The 25,970-nt window shown below is 36.5% G+C and overlaps 2 protein-coding genes across 2 annotated transcripts in view; both read left to right on the forward strand.

The window, feature by feature from the left end:
• The window catches only part of LOC111507510 (uncharacterized), a 484,193-nt gene that overhangs the window by 69,037 nt on the left and 389,186 nt on the right, over nt 1–25,970 (forward strand). The gene's annotated exons all lie outside the window — the stretch shown is intronic.
• LOC141486755 (uncharacterized) lies at nt 16,649–18,261 on the forward strand. Its single transcript, XM_074185267.1, has 2 exons — nt 16,649–16,728; nt 16,792–18,261. Exon 2 carries the CDS (start codon nt 16,796–16,798, stop codon nt 17,915–17,917), a length of 1,122 nt encoding a protein of 373 aa, XP_074041368.1. The 5' UTR covers nt 16,649–16,728; nt 16,792–16,795; the 3' UTR covers nt 17,918–18,261.

Raw genomic sequence — 25,970 nt, forward strand, 5'->3', positions numbered from 1 at the left:
GGCATCGGCATTTTTGTTTATTTTGCCAGGTTTATACTCTATTTCGTAGTCGTACTCTTCTAATTTGAGTCTCCAACGTGCTAGCCTACTACCTGGGTCTTTTATTGAAAAAAGCCAAGTGAGGGGTCTATGGTCAGTGATGAGTTTGAATTTTCTTCCGAACAGGTATGGTCGAAAGTGTTTCACAGCCCATACAATCGCTAAAAGTTCTCTGTCAATCGTAGAGTACTTTGATTCAGCGTTGCATAGTGTTCTGGATGCGTATGCTATTGGGAGGTCTTTTCCTATCGGTCCTTGTGAAAGAACAGCTCCTATTGCAAATGCGCTAGCATCTGTCGTTAAGAGGAAAGGTTCTTCGAAGTTGGGGTAAATCAAAATTGGACTAGAAGTAAGGGCTAATTTCAATTCGTTGAATGATTTCAGACATTCTGAGTCGAATTTAAATGGGGTATCTTTTTGTAGTAATTTTGTGAGTGGTTTGGAAATTTTGGCAAAATTTGGTATGAAGCGTCGATAATAACCAGCTAAACCTAAAAATGATTTGATTTCTTTTGGGTTTTTTGGTTGGGGGAATTCTTGGATGCATTCAACTTTGGAGGGGTTTGGTTTAACGCCGTTTTTCGTGATGACGTGTCCAAGATAGGCGACTTCTTTCCTTAAAAATTCGCATTTGTCAGGCTGAATTTTCAAGTTAGCTTTCCTTAGTCTTTTGAACACTTCTGTTAGTCTTGAAATATGTTCATGGATCGTTGGTGAGTATATAATGATATCATCCATATATACAAGACAGCGCTCGTTTTGGATGCCAAGGAGGATGTTATCCATCACTCTTTGGAACGTGGATGGTGCGTTCTTTAATCCAAAAGGCATACGGGCAAATTCATAGTGACCGTTCTCAACAGAAAAGGCTGTTTTTGGAACGTCTTTTGGGTCGATTTCGATCTGGAGAAATCCTGACGCAAGATCGAGGGTGGTAAAATACTGACATTTTCCAAGCTGATCTAGCAGGTCGGAAATGTTGGGTAACGGATATTTATCGGCTACTGACAGTTCGTTCAGTTTTCGATAGTCAATCACAACACGCCATTTGGGTTTTCCGGAAGCATCTAGCTTTTTTGGTACTACCCAAACAGGGGATGACCATGGGGATGTCGAATGTTGAATGATACCTTGATTAAGCATTTTGGAAATTTGGCTTTTGACTTCTTCTTTGTGAATATGAGGGTATCTGTAAGATTTTGTAAACACAGGTCTCGCATTGTTAGTTTCGATTGTGTGTTTAATTTCATTGGTGAAGGTGAGGTTGTCGCCTTCAAGATAAAATATGTCAGAAAATTCTAGGCATAATTCGGTTATCATTTGTTCTTCTTCATGGTTTAAATGGTCAAGTCTGAGTTGGTTTTTTATCTCTTGAGTTCTGTCAATTTGTTCTAAATCATCGTGAGAGGTGTTAAAGTTCAAAATTGATTCGAAGTCTGTTATTGGTTCGAGAATAAGGTCTGAAAAATCTATTGTTTTGGGGATTGCGTTGGCGTTTATGATGGATGTCAAAAATTCACCATTGTTGTCAATTTTTACTAAAGCATTTGGTATTCTGACTTTCTCTTTTTCTTGCGCTAACAGTATAGCGTCGGTATTTTTGAAGTTACTTTTGAGTTTGAATATTCTTTCTGTTCTGGGTTCAATTGAAATTTGGTTTGGTTTCGAATTTTCAGTTACTTCATTATCTATAACTTTGAACAAAGGGACTGTTTTGAAATTTGTAATTAATTGTTTGTTTTTTAGATCAATAATGCAATTATAATGTTCTAGAAAATCGGATCCTAATAAACCATCGAATTCAATATCAAGGTTGTGAACATAGACTTTGTGGGGATCATTATCTTTGAAATTGATCAGAGTCGATTCAGTGATTAAAACTTTTTGGTCCGTGATTCCCTGGACTATTACATTTTCTGGGAATCGGTGAAGGTATTTTTCACAAGTTTTTGGTTTGAATATCGAAATTCCTGCACCAGTATCTATTAAAATTTTGAAGGTATTTGAAAGGTCTTTGATGTAGTATAAGTTTTTTGAATTCATGGAGTGAAGTGAACTTACATGAAGCGTTGTTCCGGGAAGTTCAGATCGGGGTGATAATCTTCTAGGTTCATCGATTGGATTTGAGTTTGAATGTCCGATGTTATGTCTTGGGATTGACTGAAATCTGGGGGGTGATGTTGTGTTGGAAGTGAAAGAAAATCCTGGTATTCTGAGATATTTGGGTTGTTTATATTTTGGTCGTGTTGGTCATTTTGATCATATTGGTTGTATTGATCGTATCGTTCAAGTTGTTCTTGCGGGCATTGACCATTATCAGTATAATAGTCATTTTCTTGGCTACTAGCTGTATAGTAGTTCTCATACTCCGTGTTATAATCTTGAAGAGGTTGAGATTCTTCATATGTAACGCAATGTGTTCTTTGTTGATTTGAGTTGGGGTTGCGTTGAATTACTGAGGGACGATTCTGGTTTTGGTTTTGGAAATTTGGCCTAGGTGGGGTATTTTGGAATTGCGGTCTTTGTTGATTGTTTTGAAATTGTGGTCTTTGTTGATTGTTTTGAAAATTCGTTTGAGGACGGTTTTGTTGGGGAAAATTTGGTTTTGGAAAATTCGTATTTTGAAAGGAATTTGTGTTATTTGGTGGCGGTCGTTGTCTTTGGCGGCATTCGTTCGACAAATGACCAAAGCGTCCACAAAAGTTACACGTTCTTGAAGACTGAGGTTGTTGGGGTCTTTTGGAAATGTTGTTTTTCGGTTGGTTATGTTTGTCATGCTTTTGGTTTTCGAAATACGAAAGTTGGAGTTCTCTCCTGATTCGCATATGTGCTTCAAGCATGTCTCTGGGGTTTCCAGCGCGTATGATTTGTCCTAGTCTGGGTTCAAGTCCGGTAAGTAGTGTATTCAGTGTCATTGTTTCGATGAGTCTCGATTGAGCTGTTTTTTGATCGGCAGTGAGAGTAGATTTTTGAATACAAGCGTGCATTTTGGCGTTATGTACTTGTAATCTGTTGAAAAATATCAATGCGGTTTCATTTGGTAGCTGTTTAAGTCTTTGTAGGTCTTGGATCAAGGAGGTGAGATCTCGGGTATCACCAAAGTTTAAATTCAATAGGTGTCTGATCTCTTGATATGTTTCGGGGTTTCGAGAGCTTATCAGTTGGGCAGCTCTTCCGCGAAGTTTGTTTTTAATGTGTATCGTCAAAAGATTTCTTTGGTCGCGAGTTGACATTTGGTATGCACAATCGCAAGCATTTGTAAAAGTTGTAAGAAATATTTGGTCTCCTTCAAATTCAGGGACGATCGAAAATATTTCCGACAATTTATATGGTTCAATTTCGGGAAAAGGTTCAGGGATTGGTTCAGGGGCATTTTCGTTGTCAGGCATATCGCTCAATTAATCGATTCACTGGACTATAATAAATCAATAATAGCAATACTCAATACCTCTGAGATAATCGAACAGTACGATTATTTTGATGATAATTGATCTGTGCAATTATCAACAATTGGTTTTACAATAAGCCAATAATCAATCTGTATGATTATTGCAATGAAATAAAATTCAATACAATAAACGAGATGAATCTTTGTTGACTTACAGTATTTGTTTCATGGGTGATTCGTCTTGTTCTCGAAGTTTTCCACCAGGGGCTTCACTAGGTGTTCCTTCCGTGGTTTTCTTCAAGTGATGACTCCTCGGGTTCTCTTGGTTCTCGCTTTCTCGAAGGGCTCGGTCCTTTGTTTCCTTGAAAGGCTTGGTTCTTTGATTCCTTGAAGGATTGGAATCCACCGCTGCCAGTTAGAATTTTCTTGTTCTAGCAACGTTCAGGAATCCGCACGACTGCGCCAATTTGTTATATCTTGTTTTCCACAATTCACTTTTTAAAAATTGGTTTATTTCTTTATAAACACTTTATTACAATTTGAATATAACGTGAAAAACTTGGAACATTAACAGAATAAATATGAACTGTACTTGAGAATGATTTCTAAATTAATGAACATCTTTCTGACCTCGCAGGGTCTATTTATACGTTTTGTATGAAAAACAATATTTGAACAGTGTCAGCAATTGCTTTGTCTGGAGCACAAGTGTTCATATTGCTGATACTGCACAATAAGCACTTTTAGCAGGAAGCTGTTATCGCTTTGTAATTTAATACGTGTGAGACGCTAATTCGCATATAACATGTATGTTGTTGGTTGGTATGTACAAGTTGGAAAAATATGGGGTTTATAAGCTTAAGTGTCCGGAGTGTAAAGTGTTTATGTGGGACAATTTGGCCGAAATTTACAAAAACCGTATGCTGAACATGAAAGGTCCTTCAGACTAGGAAAAAATTATTCGACGTTTTCAAACCATTCCTTGGCATGCAACCACAAGTTTCCGAATCTAAACGGAACGGAAATTCTGCACTATGCTAGGAAGGGTTGCGAGCTCAATTATTTAGAATCCTTCGAAATTCACAACATGAACATTGCGGGTGCAACCTGTTGATTGATCAAATCGATTTAGTTAACTCACCAGTTTTTAAATTAGCACATCCGCAGGTACTCAATCAAGTCAAGTACCTTTATTTCTATTAGTACCTACAGTTAGTTTATTGTATAAGTTTGAAAATGTCCGTATAGGACGAAACTGCTGTAACGTTAGTTACAAATAAAAGTGGTAAAAACATAGAAAGTTTTTCAACAATTATATTAGGCAAAAAAAACCTGAAATGAAATTATAGTGAAATGGAATACAAGTAAAAATAAAACAATTGAACAAAAATAAAAATAAAATATTGAGAGATTCCAAGCTACGTCACATCACAGTACATCACAGAGATTTCACAATACACAGTGAAGTAACTTGGCTTGGAATCTCTTGATTTTTAATTTTTATTTTTGTTCAATTGTTCTATTCTCAAAATATCAATTATATTAGGCAAAAAAACCTGGAATGAAATGCCAGTGAAATGAAATACGAGTAAAAATAGAACAATTGAACAAAAATAAAAAAAAATTATATATTGAGAGATTCCAAGCCACGTTACTTCACATTATACAGTGAAGTAACTTGGCTTGGAATCTCTTAATTTTTCATTTTTATTTTTGTTCATTTTTATTTTGCATTTTATTTCACTATCAGTTCTTTTCGAATTTTTTTTGCCTTATTATAATTGTTATTTTCAGCTATTCATTTTTAAATCTTTTTTCATCCATTAGTTCTATCAGGGATTTCGAATCATTTTATATAATATCAGACAATGGAAGTCCGAACTTATGAAATTCAGAAATACCACAGTTTGAGGCAGAATTTCAATAGTAAATACAGGTTTTGAACACAGAAAATTATTGTTTTCCGAAACATTAACCACTTAAGAAAGATTGTGGTAACCATATACCCAAAAAAACGGTATAAAATAGAGAAATGAAACTGTGTTTTTCACCAATTTTATATGTAACTATCGTTACTGCAGTTTGGTCCTATGTGGACATTTTCAAACTAATACGATAAAACTATATAATATTGAGTTTCATTGTATTAGTTTGAAAATGTCCATGAAGGACGAAACTGCAGTAACCATAGTTACAAATGAATATGATAAAAAAAAATAAAGTTTCATTTCTCATTTTTCATGATGATCTCTTATCACGTAGTAACCGGCTACATCAATCAATTTTTTCAAAAATTCAATATTTATACCTAGCTTTCTTTAGTGGTCAACGTTAGAATCACAATCTTTTCCATTATTAAAACTTGAAATTCATTTCGAAAATATTATAGTTTTTTCAATCGATCTTTGTAATTTGTAGGAAAAATGTATGGACTCGAGTTACTGATTAATTGAACTCTTCAGTGGTTGATATCGAGCAGTAACTTTTAGGAGTCAACTTTTCAGTTTGCCGTTTATTATACTTCAAGTTGATTTAACTTTGTTAATTTTTTAGATTGTTTGAGGTTTTGTACCCAGAGAAACAGTAAGAACTATTGACCTTCATGAAAAATGTCTTTCAAATATTATTTCCAGAACATATTGAGGATTCAAATTACTGTTCATTGAACAATGTTCCCATTTATGTTGTGCATCTTCGACGTTTTCAATTGATGAAAATAATTTCTGCCCCTTTTTCTACAGTATACGAATTTTATTCAACGTATTGAATTTGTTAAAATTGACATGATGACCAAATTAGTGAATAACGTTTATATCTTCACTTTTTGACAAATCTTCAACTGATTTGTCTTTCGTGACTACCATTTAACTACCAGTTCAGGTAAATTGCAGTCTAATAAATACTTTCAATAATACATGCAAAAATACTAATTATTTTTCATTTAATTTCATTAAAATAATATCACAGTGTTTTTGAACACCTGAACTCGTTAACAATTTTCACCAGTTTTCTCGTGAATTGCTAAAAAGAAATTTCTGGTATACAGTATCTTCAAAAAGGTAGCTGAAGATCAAAATGAGGTTTCACTCAACTCCCCTTTTCATTTGACATTTTATAGGTTGTGTCCGCCCTATGAATATAATCAATTTGGAAACTACCCTACGATATATCTCTCTTCAGGATAGAACTGTAAATATTATGATTTGAAAACGTAATGAATGGAATAAATTGATGGATGTAGCCGTTACTGCGTGATAGGAGATCAACGTTAAAAATTAGATATGAAAATTACTATGTTTTTCACAACTTTTATTTGTAACTAAGGTAACTGCATTTTGAAACTTGTACGTTGAACTAAAATTGAATGATGATATTACCCCTTATATAACTTTGGTGCTCAACTTGATTGAGCCTTTTCTGCCTTGTATTCAATATAAGTATATTATTCTTTTTTATATTATAGATTTAGTCAATATCTGTGTCTCCATAGTTCATCAATACCTATGTATAATGTGTGAAACTTTATTATTTTTCATTCTTACAAACAAGTATGAACTTCTGTGAGCTGTCTGTATGTGTTTGTTTCTTATTTTTTTTGTAACCTTCAGTTTTACCTATTAGTGCGAGAATGTTTGACATTAATATTTTTTTTACTGTCAACAGGAATTATTTTATGTGAATAATTATAATTATTTTATACAGTGTTTAAAAGCCAAATGAAATGAAGTCATTATTTCGGTTAAGGTACAGATTTTGACAAAATTCCGAAACACGTCAAATTTAAATTATATTTTTACATACTTCAACGGATAAACGCCACCCCTACCTTCAACCCCCGTCGAATGATAGGTACAACCCCCAATTTTTCAAGTCGGAAGTATAGGCTTGTGATATATCATATGAAATGTGTCTTCATTTTCTATTCAAAAGTGTTATCACTTTTGAGTTTAATGCAACAATTGAGAGAAAATGAATTGAAATGAGTGGTTACCAAAATTCGATAAAATACCCTCAAAACTTATTGTCACATACTCAAAACTCAAAATTTCATGTTGGGGTATTAATAATTATAAAGTTAGCAAAGTCCATTGCAATATTCTTTCAAGATGGTATCCTTTGAAAAACCGTGAATAATTTCCGTGGCAACCTTAGTTTAAAACGCCTTGTCAACTTGTTTTGTATGTTACGACATCAGTTGTAAGTATTTTCATTTAAGTTTGAAGTTCGTTAGCTTCAAGTCTGACAAATGGTCAGATCAACGGAAATTCATGAAGTAACAGTTTCACAAATTATTGGTTACGGAGATAAAACTCGAACCCAACAGGAAGTAGCTCACCAATTTCATGAGAAATTTTCTAATTTTCCGCCCATATCTCAAGGAACAATGAGCAAAATAGTGAAGCAGTTTCGCGAGTTCAAATCGGGGAAGGAACATCACATGTACTAATACTCTAACAGAGATCAAACCGTGTCTGGAAACTAAATCATGGAGAGATATATACATACTAGAAAATTAATATTCAATATAGGTATCCCTTTTTTTTCAACTATCAACACTACCGTAGGTTCTGGCGAATTTTTGCCGGAAAACAACTACTACCCCGGCTAATACCATGCTGGATATTGAATTATATCCATTCTGTGGCATTCTGTGGCATTCTGTGTCTTCCGGGAGTTACCAGTCTCATATACTGGGTTGTTTTTTTTAGGTATTATTTTCATTTTCCTGTATATGTGAGTGTAGTATTATTTTCAATGTGAGGATATACATAAAATCAATTTGTATTTCTTGTTTTCAGTTGATATTGCACTGTCATCGTATCATCAAAATCTACATGTTGTCGCAGAATTATTCATATATTATCTAATTATGTTTTGTGATTGTCTACTATTGTACAAAGGACATAGTAAATGTGCCAGTTCAATTGACGAAACTACTGTGTAGTGAATCGCATTTTCAATAAAATTCATAGTATGAAAAGTGTACAATCATTATCATCAATGATAATACACCATTCATTAAATGCGAATGACTGGAAATTATGTCTCAAACTACCTATTTATCCATGTGATTTTTCAATGATAATTTTTTTCTCCTCATCATTTCAAGTATAACAAGAGAGAGTACAATAGTTTTCATTCAAATATATACTCAGCAAGTAAATTTTCATTATTGTGTTACTTCCAAACGCCATTTTTTGGAAACCGTTAGTTCACAAATTATAAATTAGAGTACCATTGGAAGTACAAAAGCAAGCCTGTTCAAATGAAATGTATTTTTTCATTTGAAAATTCAAGAGTAATATTCACATCAAATCTTACTGAGGCATCATTCGTCTCCTTCATTCTATCAGCGGTTGTGTGATAATTTTCATTGACATTCATCATTTCGATAATTAAAAAAATCCAATCATATCATGATTATCTATAGTTTTGTGCATATCATGTGATAAGACATCAAAATTCATGTGATAGGCGAAGTATATTCAACAAATATTCTAGGTGGCTATAGATTATGAATTAATCATTTCCGTATTTTGCCAGCTGAGAAGACGACTATTTCATTTCCTTGAACTACGCTCCTTTCTCTGGTACACTTTCTCGTTTCTCTCCGTATGTTGCGTAAAGGCAGATCAAATATCCACTAACGACGTTAATGCATTGTAAATATGGCTTTTGCCGCAGGGAGTGAAAATTTCATATATATTTTCAGTACACGTATTTCTGGTAAATAGAGAAACGAATATTTTTGTTCGACAGAAAAAATAGCTTCGTTTGAAAAAATACAACCAACTTGAACTATAAGCTGAGAACTGACACAGAATAGCTTCAAGATATTGTATAGTGAAACACGTGTTGTATTTTTAACTGTTAATAGAATATCTTACAGGTGAAAAATACATTATCGTGGATTTTCATGATGTATCCACAGTTACTTCTTTCAAGCACGTAAGAATCTATTCTTTACTAATTTGACATTCATTCATTAGTATGTTTGCATCCCTATTGTTTCATTTCATGGTACATGAATTGGTATTATTGGCCAGTTCCATAGAACAAACCTTAATTTTTTTCTGAATTCTAAAATGGATAACTCTTCATTGCTAAATTATCATCATTCATTGGTACCAATTCATTGGTACAAGTTGAACTATATCATACGTTAAACTGTTCTAATTTCACATTGATGTGAATATGTGAAATAAATATTTGTAGTAAGCTGGTAAAAGATTGATATCTAACAACCAATTATTGAATTATATGATGAAATGAAATGTTATAAAGCCAACAACTGGCGAATGACAAAGATCAAGAACTTTAATTTTTGAGTTGATCTTCTTTTAGATTCAATGAAAGATTTTTTATTATGATCTATTCATTCATATAAATAATATTTGAATACCAACAGGTTTTGGTTACCAACAAGTTTCAAGAAAATCATTCAGACGATTCATTGAGAAGTATTGATTTATTTCATGACAATTGAAAAATCAATTTTGTTATTTTGGATCAACTCAGATTAGAGATGATAAACAACAATTTATGTCGATACCTAGCGCTGTGACGAAATGCTAGCATATTTTAATTTGTTGATGTACTTATTGGCTGACTCATACAGGCGCAGGTGACGAATGTACCTTTCTACACTCCTGTATTAAGCATTTCAAAAATATTGTTTGAAGATCGACATGGCGCCCTCTATAGGGATCCAAATTGTATTTTCGATCTCAGCTAGCTCATTTAACTTCATTATTGAAAAGCTGTGCTACCGATTTGAGTGTATTTTAGTTTCCTAAATACCACGTTAGCAGTTCAGTTTAATCGTCATTGTTATTATAAGCAGTCGCAGATGATTTCTGAAAACGCTTTTTTATTGAAATTACAGTGGGTTGATTAAAGAGTGTATACATTCGCAGCAGGAGATAACTGTATCGAAGCTATTTTTCGGGTTGTTTGGCCGTGGTTTGTATGCCTGACATTTCGTCTACTGAAGCGATAAATATTATCACAGACGATGAGGTAACGGTCGAGGTGCTTGCGTAGAAACTGACAAGTTGAAATTTGTCACCGGGTTTGTATCAATCATCATTGGTGGGTGCCTTTGATTATATCAACCGCAGTAGTAGATGAAAGGTCAGGCATAAATACCTGCAGACTACGGCCACACAACTCAGGAAATAGCTTCGACACAAGTACAGTTGGTTGATCAAAGAATGTTTCTGATCGCGCTCATGATCTTTCATGATCAACAGTAAAATACATGCACTTTTTTATCGAATATATTGTTCTTTGTAAAGCAACTATTTTGACTTTGTTATGAATAATCTTTTATGAAACAGAAAAGATATTTTCTAGAAAGTCTATATTTATTTGTTGAAACTAAACACCATAGAAAAATAATATCCCAATCGAAATTTGAATAGATCACTATTAAAATCCGATATTCAGTATTTCCATTTCCTAAACTGGATTCAAGAAGGAAATACTCAGAAAAATCATTCACTTCTGTATAGCCACTCATAAAATGAGGCCTACCATGGAAATTATATTTGAAGCTGTTGAAAATTGAAAGAGAATCAATTTCAAAGGCAAGATTGATACTTTTAGAAAAAATGAAGAAAAATGTGATTCAGGAGAAAAAAAGCAGAGGAAAATAAAGGAGTGTTGATTTAGATATTTGACATTGAATCTGAACGCATTGAATATTCACGAAAATCAAAAAAATATGAGAAGGAAAGATGAACCAACATATATTTACGTTTTCACTTCATTGTGAGATTTCAAATCAACAGTTTCACAAAAATGCAACACGTGATTTGCCATACAATGGCTTCTTCAGGCATGTCTGACACTGTGCCTACCACCGTACGATCCGGAACTGAACCTCATAGAAAAAATTTGAGCAATACTCAAGGAGGAAGTAGCATCCCATAATGTCTCATTCATACTACCTGATGTGCGGATGCTAGGAGGAGAAAAATTTCAAGTATGACAACTCAAAATTGTTAAAAACATTTGCAAACAAGTGGAGGAGATTGAAGAAGTGAGCACTTATCGATGAGGTCCAAGGATGTATAATAAATGTTGGAGAAGATATCAGTGGGGGTGAATCAAATCTATCCCACAATAAAACAGAATACTATGATTTAGGATGATATTACACTTATTGAGTCAAAGTTTCCATTTTTCAATTGAATAATTTTGTGGTTTTGACAGTGGAAGCGACGTGCAGCTAATGCCGCGCAGAAATCTGAACTGAAATCATCAGGCACCTGTGCAATGTCTTCCATTTGGAAGACTAGCTCGTTTTCAGTGCCGTATGGGTCATTTCAGATGAAGTGAACCGTTCAAATAAAATAACATATGTTCAGTACGACGTCATTTACAATATACAGGGCTATTCAAATTCGTTTCTGTACATGGGAGTAGGGTGCTAATGCCGACTGAACGCCTCCCCCCACCCCTTTTGACCTTGAGACGTCACACGACCTTGAATGACGTCACCTAACCTTGAACGTCGTACACGTAGTATGACCTTGAATGCGGTGTTTGACCTTGAGTGTGGGGTTTGACCTTGACGTTCGACACTTCGACTACCTTGAGCTTGCTCCATGGCATTGAATGTTGACCTTGAATGAAATCGTGACGTGTACAGAATATAACCTTGAACAGTGGGCGTTCGGCGTTGTCCACTCCCTTGTTGGTAATTCCTATATAAGTTCAGAATATCGTATGACGTCACCTAACCTTGAACGTCGTACACATAGTATGAGATTGAATGCGGTGTTTGACCTTGAGTGTGGGGTTTGACCTTGACGTTCGACACTTCGACTACCTTGAGCTTGCTCCATGGCATTGAATGTTGACCTTGAATGAAATCGTGACGTGTACAGAATATACAGTGGGATTAGGCGTTGCGGTGTTTGACCTTGAGTGTGGGGTTTGACATTGACGTTCGTCACTTCGACTACCTTGAGCTTGCTCTGTGGCATTGAATGTTGACCTTGTAGCTCTCATTTGGGTTATGGTGGGGGGGGAGGAGTTGGGCTTTTATAAGGAGTGTGGTGTGAACGTTTCACTCATTTCAAATTCTCCTTATCGTACGGTATATATTTCTATATACAAGATGTATTCGTGCGTTGATTGTAAAAAAAGTTTCACTCGTAGTGACAACCTACGTCGTCATCAGCGGGATTCCTGCACACCCGCAAATGGTGATGGACCTCCAACATCGAAGAGGCAACGGTTGACACCCCCAGCACTTCCAACACTGCAAACATGCGTTTGCTGCAATTTGACTATTGCAAGCGATCAGATGAATGTACATCGGAGGACGTTGCAGCACAGAACAAATGCATGTGTTCAATATGGGGAAGGTGTGAAAATTGTCAATACAGCTTTCAAGTGTCGAATTGTGAGCTACCGAGTGGACAGTGAAAACCACCACATGGATTACCCAACATTCTTCAATGAAATTAAGCAGAAAGTAGTGAAACTACTCGAAGAAGTGTTGGATATCCATAAATGCATGAAAGTGAACATGGAAGTGTTTGGGCGGTACAGTCTGCAAACTAAGGATCTTTCAGACATCAAATCATTTAATAGTCCCAATGAAGTAATTGATCAATCGAATGATTTGGATGTGGTTTATAGCAGTTTTGCAGATAGTTTAACTGTTAAAGCAGCGGAATTTCAAGATCGGGATTCAGGTATGTGATCTAGTCAAAATGTTGATGATGATGGACTTATAGAGAAAACCCATATTTTCAGGTTGGACCATTGAGAAAATTTTGTACTTGGAGGTGAATATCAACAAGTATAGCCCCTTCGGAGGGTCTTCATACATCAAATTGCCAAGGTTCATCGAATTGAAGAAAAGTGTGGTGAATGTTCTTAATCAAGATCAGTGCTGCTTTGCGTGGGCTGTGACTTCAGCTTTATACCCTGCCAGTCAGAAACTTAATGAAATTTCATCATATCCCCACTTCTCAACCGTCTTGAATGTAGCAGGTATGGAATTTCCAGTTAAGTTGAAAGATATTCCTAAGTTTGAGGTTATGAACGATTGCTCTATCAATGTTTATGGGTTGGAAAATGTTTTTAAAAATGGTAGAATTGAATATGAAGTTGTGGGTCCGTTACACTATTCTAAACGTAGATTAAATAGTCATGTTAATCTGTTGATTATTACAGATGATTCTGGTAATAGTCATTATTGTTGGATTAAGGATTTATCGAGACTAGTATCATCACAAATATCTGCCCGTGGTCATAAAAAGTATTTTTGTGATGGTTGTTTATTGTACTTTGATAATGAACGAACTATATTGCGACATCAGTTGAATGATTGTAATCACATATCGACAACGACACCATCCACAAATTTCAGGGTTGATAAATTTGGTAAAAGGGTACCTGAGAATATTTTGAAATTTGAAAATATCGAGAAACAGTTGAGGGTTCCATTCGTTGTATATGCTGATTTCGAATCTATTCTGAAACCAGTGCATACTAATGAGCCAAATCCTGCTAACTCTTATACAAATCGAACATATCTTCATGAACCATATGCTTTTTCTTACCTCATAAAGTGCTCTTTTGATGATTCTATATCTAAATTTGTACTATATAGAGGTGCTGATGCAGCTAAAGTGTTTGTGTCAAACTTGGAGGCTGATGTCACCAATATTTATCACAAATATTTGAAGAAAGTCATTCCAATGAGTCCATTGACTGATGAGGAAGAGCATGATTTCAATATTGCCGCCACATGTGGTATATGTGGAGAACCATTTGGTGATGGTGATATTAAGGTGCGTGACCACTGCCATCTAACGGGGAAAAAAAGAAATGGAGCTGCACATAGTATTTGTAACCTCAATTTCAAATTGCCCAACTTTATACCCATAATTTTTCATAATCTCAGTGGGTATGACTGTCATTTGTTCATAAAAGAGTTATGCACAAACAAAACAAAAGTTGATGTCATTGCTCAAACTAAAGAAAAGTATGTTTCCTTCACGAAACATATAATTATGGAGAGAATAGTAGATCACAATGGAGTGACGAAAAATAAGTTTTTGAAATTAAGGTTCATCGATAGTTTTAAATTTATGGCTGCTTCCCTTCAAGAGTTAGGTGACAATTTAGATGAAAAACATTTTGTGGAAACAAGAAAATATTTTCCGGAACAGGATAAATTCAAACTTATGAGGCAGAAAGGTGTTTTTCCGTACAGTTTTATCGATTCTTTAGATAAATTAAATTATTCTAGTATACCATCAAAGGTGGACTTTTATGATAAATTAAATGAAAAACATGTTTCTGATGAGGATTATGATAGAGTAAAGCAGGTATGGAACACATTCAATTGTCAAGATTTGGGTGAATATTCTGACATATACCTAAAATCTGATGTTCTACTGTTGTGCGATATTTTTGAAAATTTTAGAAATATGAGTTTAGATACATATAAATTGGATCCTGCTCACTATTTCACTTCTCCAGGTCTTTCTTGGGATGCTATGTTGAAGTATACGGGTGTCAACTTGGAATTATTAACTGATATCGATATGGTGCATTTTCTCCAAAACGGTATACGTGGTGGTGTAAGCCAGTGTTCGGAGAGAAAGCATATTGCAAACAATCAGTTTCTTCCAAATTATAATCCCGAAGAACCTTCATCTTTCATAATGTATTTGGATGCAACAAATCTGTATGGTCATAGCATGTCTCAATCATTACCTTTTGGTGGGTTCACTTGGTTGACCGCCAGTGAAATATGTCAGTTGGATATCAATAGTATTCCAGATGATAGCCCCCAAGGATACATACTTGAAGTAGATGTGCATTATCCTGTCGAGTTACACGATCTACATTCGGATTTACCATTTTTGGTTGAAAGTATTATACCACCTGGTTCAAAGTCCAAAATACCCAAACTTATTCCTAATTTGAATGATAAAAAGAAATATATCGTTCATTATAGGAATTTGAAACAAGCGGTCCGTAATGGTTTGATGGTGATGAAAACTCATAGAATTCTCAGATTCAATCAGTCACCGTGGCTGAAAAAATATATCGATTTAAATACAAATTTGAGAAATAAGGCTACCAATAAGTTTGAGAAGGGTTACTTCAAATTGAATATAAATTCCATATTTGGCAAAACGATGGAAAATGTAAACAATAGAAGAGACATTCGAATTGTCACACATTGGGAATCCATAAGAAGAGGTATGGGTGCCAATGCTTTGATAGCTCGTCCCAATTTCAAAACATTATCCATATTTTCGGAAGACTTTGTCGTCATACATATGGATAAAGTTAAGGTTTGTTATAATAAACCATTGTATTTGGGGTTCAGTATATTGGATATGTCGAAAACAGTCATTTATGATTTTTTCTATGATGTCATCAAAAAACATTACGGACCACAAGCTTCTCTTCTCTATACCGATACGGATTCTTTGATACTGAAAATAATGACGGATAATTTTTATAATTTTATGATTGCAAATGTTGACAAATTTGACACTTCTAACTATAGGTTGGGTAATAAATTCAATGTGCCAGTTAGCAAATCGGTGATTGGAAATATGAAGGATGAACTTCCGAGTGATCCCATCATCAGTTTCCATGGCACCGGTGCGAAAGCATATCATGTACAAAGTGTGTCTGATGAAATAAAGAAAGCAAAAGGTATTAAAAAATCCGTTATAAAAAATCAAATTTCAATTGAAGATTACATTAGGATTGTTGAAACAGGCGGTATAATATTTAGAAAGATGAATGTATTCAGGAGTGATTTACATGATATTTACACGTTGATGTGCAATAAAGTCGCGCTATCACATAATGATGATAAGCGATTCATCATTCCTAATACCACCAAGACATTACCTTGGGGCCACAACGATATTGAATTCTATCAGACAAGTTCCGAACAAAATTTAAGAATTCTTTTGAATGTACTGAAAGATGAAAACAGTATAAGTGACAAGAAATTAAATTTACTCATTGCCTTATTGGAAGAGCAATCGAGTAATTGAATTTTTTCACTCATTATCTGGTTTGTTCAACAAATTGTAAAATTCATACTTGTGGAATATTTCAAACGAATTATCCTACCCCACTTCCACCCCCACTCCCATTCGCACCCGAAGTGGTAGGGAGCATACGGCTATAAAACATGAGGAGGAGGCCACAGTTCATCATTCGATTGCAGTCTTCCTTCGAAAGAAGCAGCCAACCTGAGATACCTGCCAGCCAACTTAGTTGAAAATTCCAAGCAGCTTGATGTAAGTACACACTTCCATACTATTTATATTATATTGTCTAATATTTTCATTTTCTCTTTCTAGAATCATGTCTTTTCTGAGGAATGCTCTGATGACCCCGATTACCACTCTCAGTGAGAGACAGTTGGAGGATGTAGAGCGGAGGAGGGTGGTTGTCCTACAGGACATCATGGTACAACCACCAGCTGCAACACCAGCTGCAGCTCCCATTCCACCACCGGGGATGACTTCCACCCAGGAAGTGGCGGCTCCCATTCCACCACCGGGGATGACTTCCACCCAGGAAGTGGCGGCTCCTGACTTGAAGTTCTTTTTCGAGGACTTCAAACCAACCCCCGAGGAGGAGGAGATTGACCCCCCACCAACTTTGTCGACATTCAGTGGACCAACTTCTTCGTCAGCACCCCAAATCGAAGATTTACTGAATGTCTACAACCCGGACCTGGACGAGTCTCTGGCGGATTTATCACATCTTCAAAGCTTCTTATCGCCCATCGAACTATTATCCCCCATCGATTCAGGGGATGAGTTCGAGAAACCGGTGAAGAGGGCCAAGAAGATGAAGAAGTCCGCACCTGTGAAGAAGTCCGCACCTGTGAAGAAGTCCGCACCTGTGAAGGCATCCAAAGCCAAAGGTGGGAGGGGTGGTAAGTTGAGTGCTTTTCGCAAAAAGTGTGAAAAGAACTCACCTTACGTTGGTTGGCCTACAGCACCCCTTCCAGTGATGGAGGTGCAGAACTTGGTGGAAGTCGTCGCCCAGGTCCATCGGGATGCGTCACCCCCTCCAGTCACCCCCCAGGTCCATCGGAATGCGTCACCCCCTCCAGTCACCCCCCAGGTACGTGTTGAGCATTCCGAACAAGAGGTTGGCCCGGAAAATGTCCTTTCACAGACTGTGGTAGAGGGTAATAAACTCAAAGAGTCTATTACCTATGCACAGTCTGTGAAAAAGAGATATTTGAGGGAAAAGAAGGTTGTGGATGGTTCTGATTCCAGAAAAAGGGCCTTGATGGCGGATATTTCCACCATCGAGGCCCAGAAACTGGAATTAGAGAAGCGACTCTCTATGCTTAGGGCGAAACTTCAAGAAGAAGATTCGCAACAAGGAAAGAGTTTGGCTTACATCCAAAAATATGGACCTCTTGTTCAGGAATGGGATGCCATGTGCCAGGGGTTCCTTAATACCTAACCCCTTTTGTAAATATATTTTTGTTTAGTTTAAGTTAGATGTATGTTTAGAATAAAAAAATTGTAATTTTAGGAATATAATAAAAACTTGCATGTTAATTTTAAGGTTATGAATGTTATGAATGAAAAAATAAAATAAGGAATATTGGAGTGCATATCTATTTTGGTTGTTGCACATAAAATACTGCGTGGTTGGGGCAGTATTTATTCCTTCATTCTAGTCATTTTCTAGTCACATGTAGTATATAGAATAAAATTAGTTAAATAGAATAATTGTATAGAATTTCCATCATTTGAAAGTGTGTGAATTGTAAAATAGTTATTTTTTCTAGAGAATAAATAAAAGTGATTCTAGTAATGCTCTGAGCATGCTCTGAGCTGAGTAATGCTCTAGTAATGCTCTAGTAATGCTCTGATTCTAGTAATGCTCGCGATCGCTTCACGATCGCTTCGCGATCGTGAAGCGATCGCTCAGCAGGCCGCTTCGCGGCCTGGGGCGCTCAACATCCGCCACTTGCATCCGGGGCGCGTTTTTTGCGACCCCCACCTCCCCCCCACTCCGCCTCCCACTATACCCCCTCCTGTGCAAGAGTATAAATGTAGGAGTTCCTCAATGTAATCTTCAGTTGAGTAGCTATCGTCAGCATGTCAACATACCAGGAAGCCGATTCCACGACCGGACCCCAGGCGGAAGAACCTACAGCGCCACTCCCGGATCTTCAGTTGGAGGATTCCGATATGGAGAATCCAGATATGGAGGCCGATTCAACCACCACGCCTCATCACCCTTCCACATCTTCGGTCCAGGTACTGCATGTGACCAGTACCGAAGACCACTCCGAAGACTCTTGCAGCTCGGATGATGATGATGACGATCTCTGGGACGACGACGCATTTGCGGAGGAAATGGCGTTTTCTGAGGGTTCGGTGATGTGGCAGTACTTCCCCCGACCCGATGACAGCGACGACGACGACGACTTGTAATCCTTTCCTTTTTTTTCCCTATTTTTTTCCCTATTTCACCCATCCTTTATCCTTCCTCGGAGTACACATTTTGTTTGGTTGGTGTACACGAGACACTGCGTGGTTGGGGCAGTGTCTACCTCCCTCTCTCCTTTCCACCTTTGAAATAAATATTCTGAATTACAATACCAATTACTCTTATTGACTACTCTGAATAAACACCCCTCGAATTTGAAATATTGTCTTATGAAAATTATATTTCCAAATCTTGACATGAATTCTGCAATTGTTCAGATAAGAGAGAGCTAGTATGTTATCAAACAGATTCAAATCCACTCGGACGCTTAAACAATCATTTTTCAATGTGATTTATTTTACAAAGATAAGATATTCAGAGAACTTACATATTCTATAACACATTTGTGCATACCTCATATGTATATGGATGTACATTTTAGAGGTATATCCATATATTACAAACTACTCTTCGTATGATTATGTGACACTCAAAATATTCTATTTCTTTGACTGAGTGATCAATCTTATTATTAGATATCTACACTTTGTTTGTAGCTCTGAAAAGAGCTGTATTTTTGTTGACCCGAAAGTCCACGGTAACTGCTCCGCAGATGGGGTGTTGTTGCAACCTCATTATGAGATATCTACTCTTTGTTTAAATAATGTAGCCCTGAAAAGGGCTGTTTTTTTTTGTTGACCCGAAGGTCCACGGTTACATCTCCAGAGGTGGGGTGTTGTTACATATGATACAGACGGCTATTCTCCTAAAGTTGGTCAAAGGCCTATCACATGCTTTACACCATGTTTGCCCCATCTCCATGAAGCGGGCGGTGTAATGAATGTCGACGTGCTCATAATACCCTCCATTGTTATTCCGCACAGAATAAAAGCGGAAGCAACACCAACACAACTTCTCTATTTCACCGTCAATCGTTTTGATCCTGACATGGCTATCCGTTACACAATACAAATCTAACGGATCATCCAATGTCTCAGTGATATTCAACCACTCAACATTGCCAATAACTACTCCGCTGTCGTCAGTCTCGTGAGTCGAATCTGTTGCGATACCTTCATCTTCTTCTTCAACAAGACCTTCTTCATCATCATCAATGTCTAAATCCCCAACACCTTGCTCAATTGCCTCATCGTCTTCGATATTTAAGCCACCTTCTGCACCTTGCTCATTCACCTCATACTGCATATCTCCACCATCATTTTCTTCGTCAACACCCACTATCCGTCCAACGTCTTCAAACTCTTCCACCAGCTCATGGTTATTAATATCTCTCTGAGATAATAATGCTAACACAGCAGCTCTCTGGGCAGACATATTAATGTATTCTTGTGGTGATACTTGAATACTGACTGAAGTTTACAATCACTCACCGATTTTTATATGATTTTTGACAGTGGTGGTGGTAGCTCCCTCCACTCTACCCCACTCTTCACGGTACCTGTTTATAAGAGGGAAACATGGGAGCGTGAGAGTGTAGTTAAATTCATCGATTGAATATTTGTACATCTATCAGTGAATATGTCTTTCCCTAAAGAGTGGGATACAAAACCGACAATACGCGGCTTTCCAATCAAAATTGGCAAACATATAGTGTGTTACAACTGCCATGGGTATTGGCCTGAAACATATATCTACCCATGTACCGGCCTGTGTCGTAGATGTGTTGTGGCAAGGAATCCAGACCCACTTCGGAAGAGGATAAATGGTTCAACTCTAGAAGTAAGTGACTACCGCCAGCAGTGCAGAGAATGTTCGAAAGAGATTATGTGTAATAATATGGGCATTTCAAGGAATATATGCATAAATTGTGTAGCGACTTGCGATACATTAGTCCAGCGATGTCTACAATGTGGTGAATATAGTGTGGATTGTTGGAACAATTTATGCAGTGCTTGTAGAAATGATTGGCAATTGTGTGAGAATGTCGGCCAATTTCACCCCAACAGAGATGTCCACTTTCGAGAGTGCTGGTGTCTAACCCATGAAAAGCGGATAGAGAGACGGAGGATTCATGGAAATCTTATGCTAACATACACATCTTGAAGTGATTTCAATATGTTGAATTTATGAAAAATAAAACCAATAGTTTACATATTACTTGCATCATTTCTAAGGTTATTATTCTATTTAGTTTTTAATAAATAAAACAATTTTAATACACTATTTTTTTATTTTTTATCTAATATTGAGTACAATCATGATAATGTCATTACACTAAAGAATTTTCATCGATCCATGAGTTGTGATCTTCAGAGAACCCCAGCCACTTTACATAGAGGCGATGTCCTTTTCTTTTTAAAACTCGCTCCACCAAATACGTATTGGGATCTTTCGTTTTATTCAACTCCAGCCCATAAAAACAGCCTTTGATTGGTTGCCCATTCACATCTTCTAATGCATAAGTTATAGGTTCTGTATTATTAACTTTCACAACTTTGAATATTTCAGCTGTAAAATTTGCTGTATAACCTTTATCGAATGCATTTTTATATTTGCTGATTCGAACACTATCCCCAATTTTAAACGTATTTTTTTTACGTTTCACATGTGGACTCTTAGATTCGGCATACATTGACAATTTAGTAGACTGTTTCACATCTGCAGGTTTCATACCAATCGTACGATGAACTTTGTTGTTATACTGACGAGTAATTCTAGGAAGAATGTTCAACCACTTGTAATGACCTTGAAGTGAAAACTCCTTATAAAGCCAACTCTTCAATGTTCTGATTACTCGTTCTGCAATTGCAGCTTTTTTTGTGCTGAATGTTGAGTAATGATTGATGCTGTGTTTCTTCATTAACGATGAGAATTTCGAATTATAGAACTCAGTACCATGATCAGATTGTAAATTTTTTGGAGTATATTTAGCATCTTTCAACACGCTTGCCATAGCTGCAGTAACTGAATCACCAGTTTTATTCTTCAACGGCCTTGACCATACAAACTTTGAATAACAGTTGATAACTATAAGGATGTACCTACATCCCTCATTTTCTTTAGAATATGGTTGCATTTCCATCAAATCCATCTGCCACAAGTCAGAAAAACCCTTTATTATTGTCTTCCGACGGGGGAAATTTCGACGCGCCGGCTTGTGTATTTCTTTCACAACCTGCCATTTTGCATTACTCATATTACTGCTCTAAGACTTCTTCAAGATGATAAAATTGAGGAATCACTTTTCTACTGTTCAGGTGCAAGTGTAACGATTGACTATTAAACTTCAATGACTCGCTCAGTAAAAGTATCAACCAACTTAGCTATTACGTCAGTTCGCTTTTCCACATTACTCAATTGATCAGCTAATGCAGAAGTGATGAGTGCATTTTTGTCAATGATTATTTGCACCTCATTATGTTTTGAATCAATATGTTTTCCGATGTTACGTAGCGTTGATGCAATGAATTCTTGGAAATACTTCAGAGTTGTCTCATTGACTTTTCTAATGTGATCGTCAACATATCCTTTAGTAACAGAATCTTTACTGTCTACAGGTTCACCAACATTTTGAAACCGCTTATTCTGAATATCATAATCACCATTTGGTGTGAGAATGAATCCAACACCAGATCTTCCAACTATTGGTTTACTAACACCACCTCTTCTACGACCAAATTTATCAATTGTGGTATGCATAGTTAGATCGTTTGTGATCGACTGAGCCAGTTTCACACATCATATTCATGATATTGCGATCAATAGACTAATCCTTCTTCACGTAATTCCTCAATTATGGCTAATATTCCATTATCATGTCCGGTATGTCCAGCCAGTCGTGAACTCCAAAGTAGTCGAAGGCGATCAATCAATTCTTCGAGTTCATTCCAATAAACATAATCTGTATGCTTATTTCTGATATATTTTTTCTGGGTGGGTATTTTGATCATGCCAGCACCTTCTCTACTAGGGTTTCCATTGGATAATAATGGTAGGATTATTTCTCTATATTTCTTCCAATTATTCGATAGAAGACCTTGTTTTCTCTCATTGTATTTATATGCAGCCTTTGTTAATTTGAGTATATCACCATATGTGGTCATATCGGAAGAGGGGATATTTCTCGATGGTACTTTCATGAATATCAAGTTATATAGTTTTGGAGTGCCCTGATAAGAGCCAATAGTTTTACCATTTTTCATAAACACAATTTTCTCATCGATAAATTCCACATCAGCTACTCCCATTTGTAAATTTCCCGTTTCAGTGTTCATGTGTACTCCAAAGACTGTATCGTAAGAGGGATTTCCTGATAGTAACTTTTTTATATGCTTTTGTACTTCATCACCATCATCGAATACATTAGGTGATTGTGAATCTAAAGTTGTCAATTGAGAGGTTTGAAGATCCTTCGAGGAAGCCCCTTCAAATTTCGGTTTCCACTCACTTTCAATTATAGTTTTGGCTGTTAATGGTGTAGCAGGCTTTGTTTTCTGCATCACTTGATTCATTTGAGATGCTCCTTCAGTATTGGCAGATATTACTTTCAAAGGTGTTATTATTGGCTCATAGATCCTCTCGAGTGCTGATTGATCACCTAGACGACTACTTTTGATATAATTGAATTTCTTCCGAACGGCATCCGTTGCTTCAATTAACTTTCTTTTTAAACATATTTCATCATCATTTTTTCCCTCCATAATTCACTCCAAGAATTTGTATAATGAAGTGTTATCTCCACTATCTAGCACTCAAGTGATTCAATTCTTCAAGAACGTCAAGGATATATGAAAGCGTCGAATCCTTTTCGATAACGTCCATTTACCACTTCTCGATCCTTATCAATTACTAAAAATCCATATTTATCTTCCCAACATCTCGCACACATATCTTGAAATTGCTTATATGTTACATCTGGTGATACATGGTCGGAAAAAATATGATTGAGATTCATATCATCTTGTTTGAACATTACGATAAAATTTGCATTATCTCGTATCAATTGTTTCGGAACTCGTGAATATGTTTGGGCTAAATAGAAACAATCCACATTTTTATGACGACCCATACTGAAATATGATCGTATAACATCCTGTTTCTCGCACATAACATCATCAAAAATGAATATCGAATCAGGTTTGGCGTCTGAAGGCTCTACTATTTCACCTGCATTATTGGCAAAAGTGTAAAAACCCAACCCTTCGATTGGAGATAATACTTCACGTAAATACTCGTATTTAGGTTGATAAAGAGACTTTGAATAAAGATAAACATTTGCGAATCGTAATCCTAGAGGATGCGTTAGCAAAGAAATCATAACATTTGTCTTGCCACAGTTAGAAGGTCCAATAATCAGGCCGCGAATAGAAAGTGGAAGTAAAGATCCGTGACGTTGTTTGACACCGCTTCCCGATCCACCACCCACTTTTTCATCGAAATTATCGATGGAAAATTGCTGCTTCTGCTTCAATATGCGCATTGTATGACAGTTGGAGACTATATAAGCAGGGTTCCACATCGATTCCTTTATTTAAATAGGGGTTATGAGTCGATGCAGATCTACTGAATTGCATTCAAATAAAACTGGTAGAGGATTGATCAATTCCCTCATCAATAATCTACCATTTGAATTACACTTACCTGGCTATCAGTATTGCGGTCCGGGCACCAAATTGCAGAAAAGATTGTTGAGAGGTGATTCGGGTGTCAATCAGCTGGATTTTGCATGCAAAAAACACGATATTGCATATTCACAGAACCCTGATAATCTTGCAGCTAGACACATAGCGGATAAGGAGCTTGCAGAAAGTGCTTGGAATCGTGTCAAAGCAAAAGACGCTACTATTGGAGAAAAAGGAGCTGCTTGGCTAGTTACGAATATAATGAAAGGGAAACGCCGATTTGGTATGGGTTGTGACTCATCTCCCAAGCAGTCACACATTCCGAAGAAAAAGCGTTCTATTAAGAAAAAAAAAGTTAAAAAAATATTGAAAGCTTCTAAGGTGATAGCTTTTGGTTCTGGGATCGTTCAGAAAGTGCGTGATGTTCTACACAAAGCGGGTGGAAGTGAATTTGTTGTCAAAAATTCTAAAAGAGCAGCTGAAATTGCACTCAAAGCAGCACGCAAATATATGAGGGCTGCAGGTGGGAAAAAGAAAATTCGCACACCGCGAATCATACCGATTCCTAAAATTGGTGGAATACTACCACTCATTCCAATTTTTGCTGGTTTATCAGCACTAGGTAGTTTAGCCGGTGCTACTGCTGGTATAACGAAAGCAGTTCAAGCAGCAAAAGCGAGTAGGGAGCAGTTGAGTGAGACAAATCGCCATAATAAACACATGGAGGCAATTGCTATAGGTAAACAAGGAAGTGGTATCTACTTGAAGCCTTACCGCAAAGGATTAGGAGTCTATTTGAAACCTCAAAATTCAAAAAACTCATAAATTTGCTACCTAAAAGAGCTCTCTCCAATATCGACCTCAACTATTACGCTAAGAAAATGACGATTCCATATTTTCGGGGGGTATATATGCGTGACGATTTACCAAAATCAGGACCACTCCGATATGAATCTGCCATAGTAAATTTGGATAGTCGACATGGTCAAGGGACACATTGGGTAGCATATAGAAAAAGGGGAACTTCGATAAAATATTTTGATAGTTTTGGCGATTTACCCCCTCCCAAAGAACTGATTCACTATTTTTATATGGGTTCGAATCCTATCAATACTATCACATATAACTATAAGCGTGAACAACGATTCAACACAGTATGGTGTGGCCATTTGTGTTTGAAGTTTCTTCAGAACAAGACATGGAGTTAACACCAGTACAGGATAGGGAGAGTATCAAGAGGATGAGTCATTCATTGATCGCATATTCCAGAGTACGCACTTTACAAAAAATGAGTAAAGAACAACTCGCTGATATGCCGAAAGAGGTGTTGATTGGGTGTGCATCACATGAAATTGCATCTGTATGGGATAAGTTACCACAAAACCTACAAAATGATATTGATGTCTTGAAGTATCAGTACTGTCAAGAGCATTACAATGATTCCAGCGGTAGCAGTAGTAATTCCGATATGAATGATGGTCCACCTACAAGAA

The sequence above is a fragment of the Leptinotarsa decemlineata genome, unplaced genomic scaffold (assembly GCF_025532065.1).
Source record: "Leptinotarsa decemlineata unplaced genomic scaffold, Ldec_3_MD MMD2_tig00026369_RagTag_RagTag, whole genome shotgun sequence".
Taxonomy (NCBI): domain Eukaryota; kingdom Metazoa; phylum Arthropoda; class Insecta; order Coleoptera; family Chrysomelidae; genus Leptinotarsa; species Leptinotarsa decemlineata.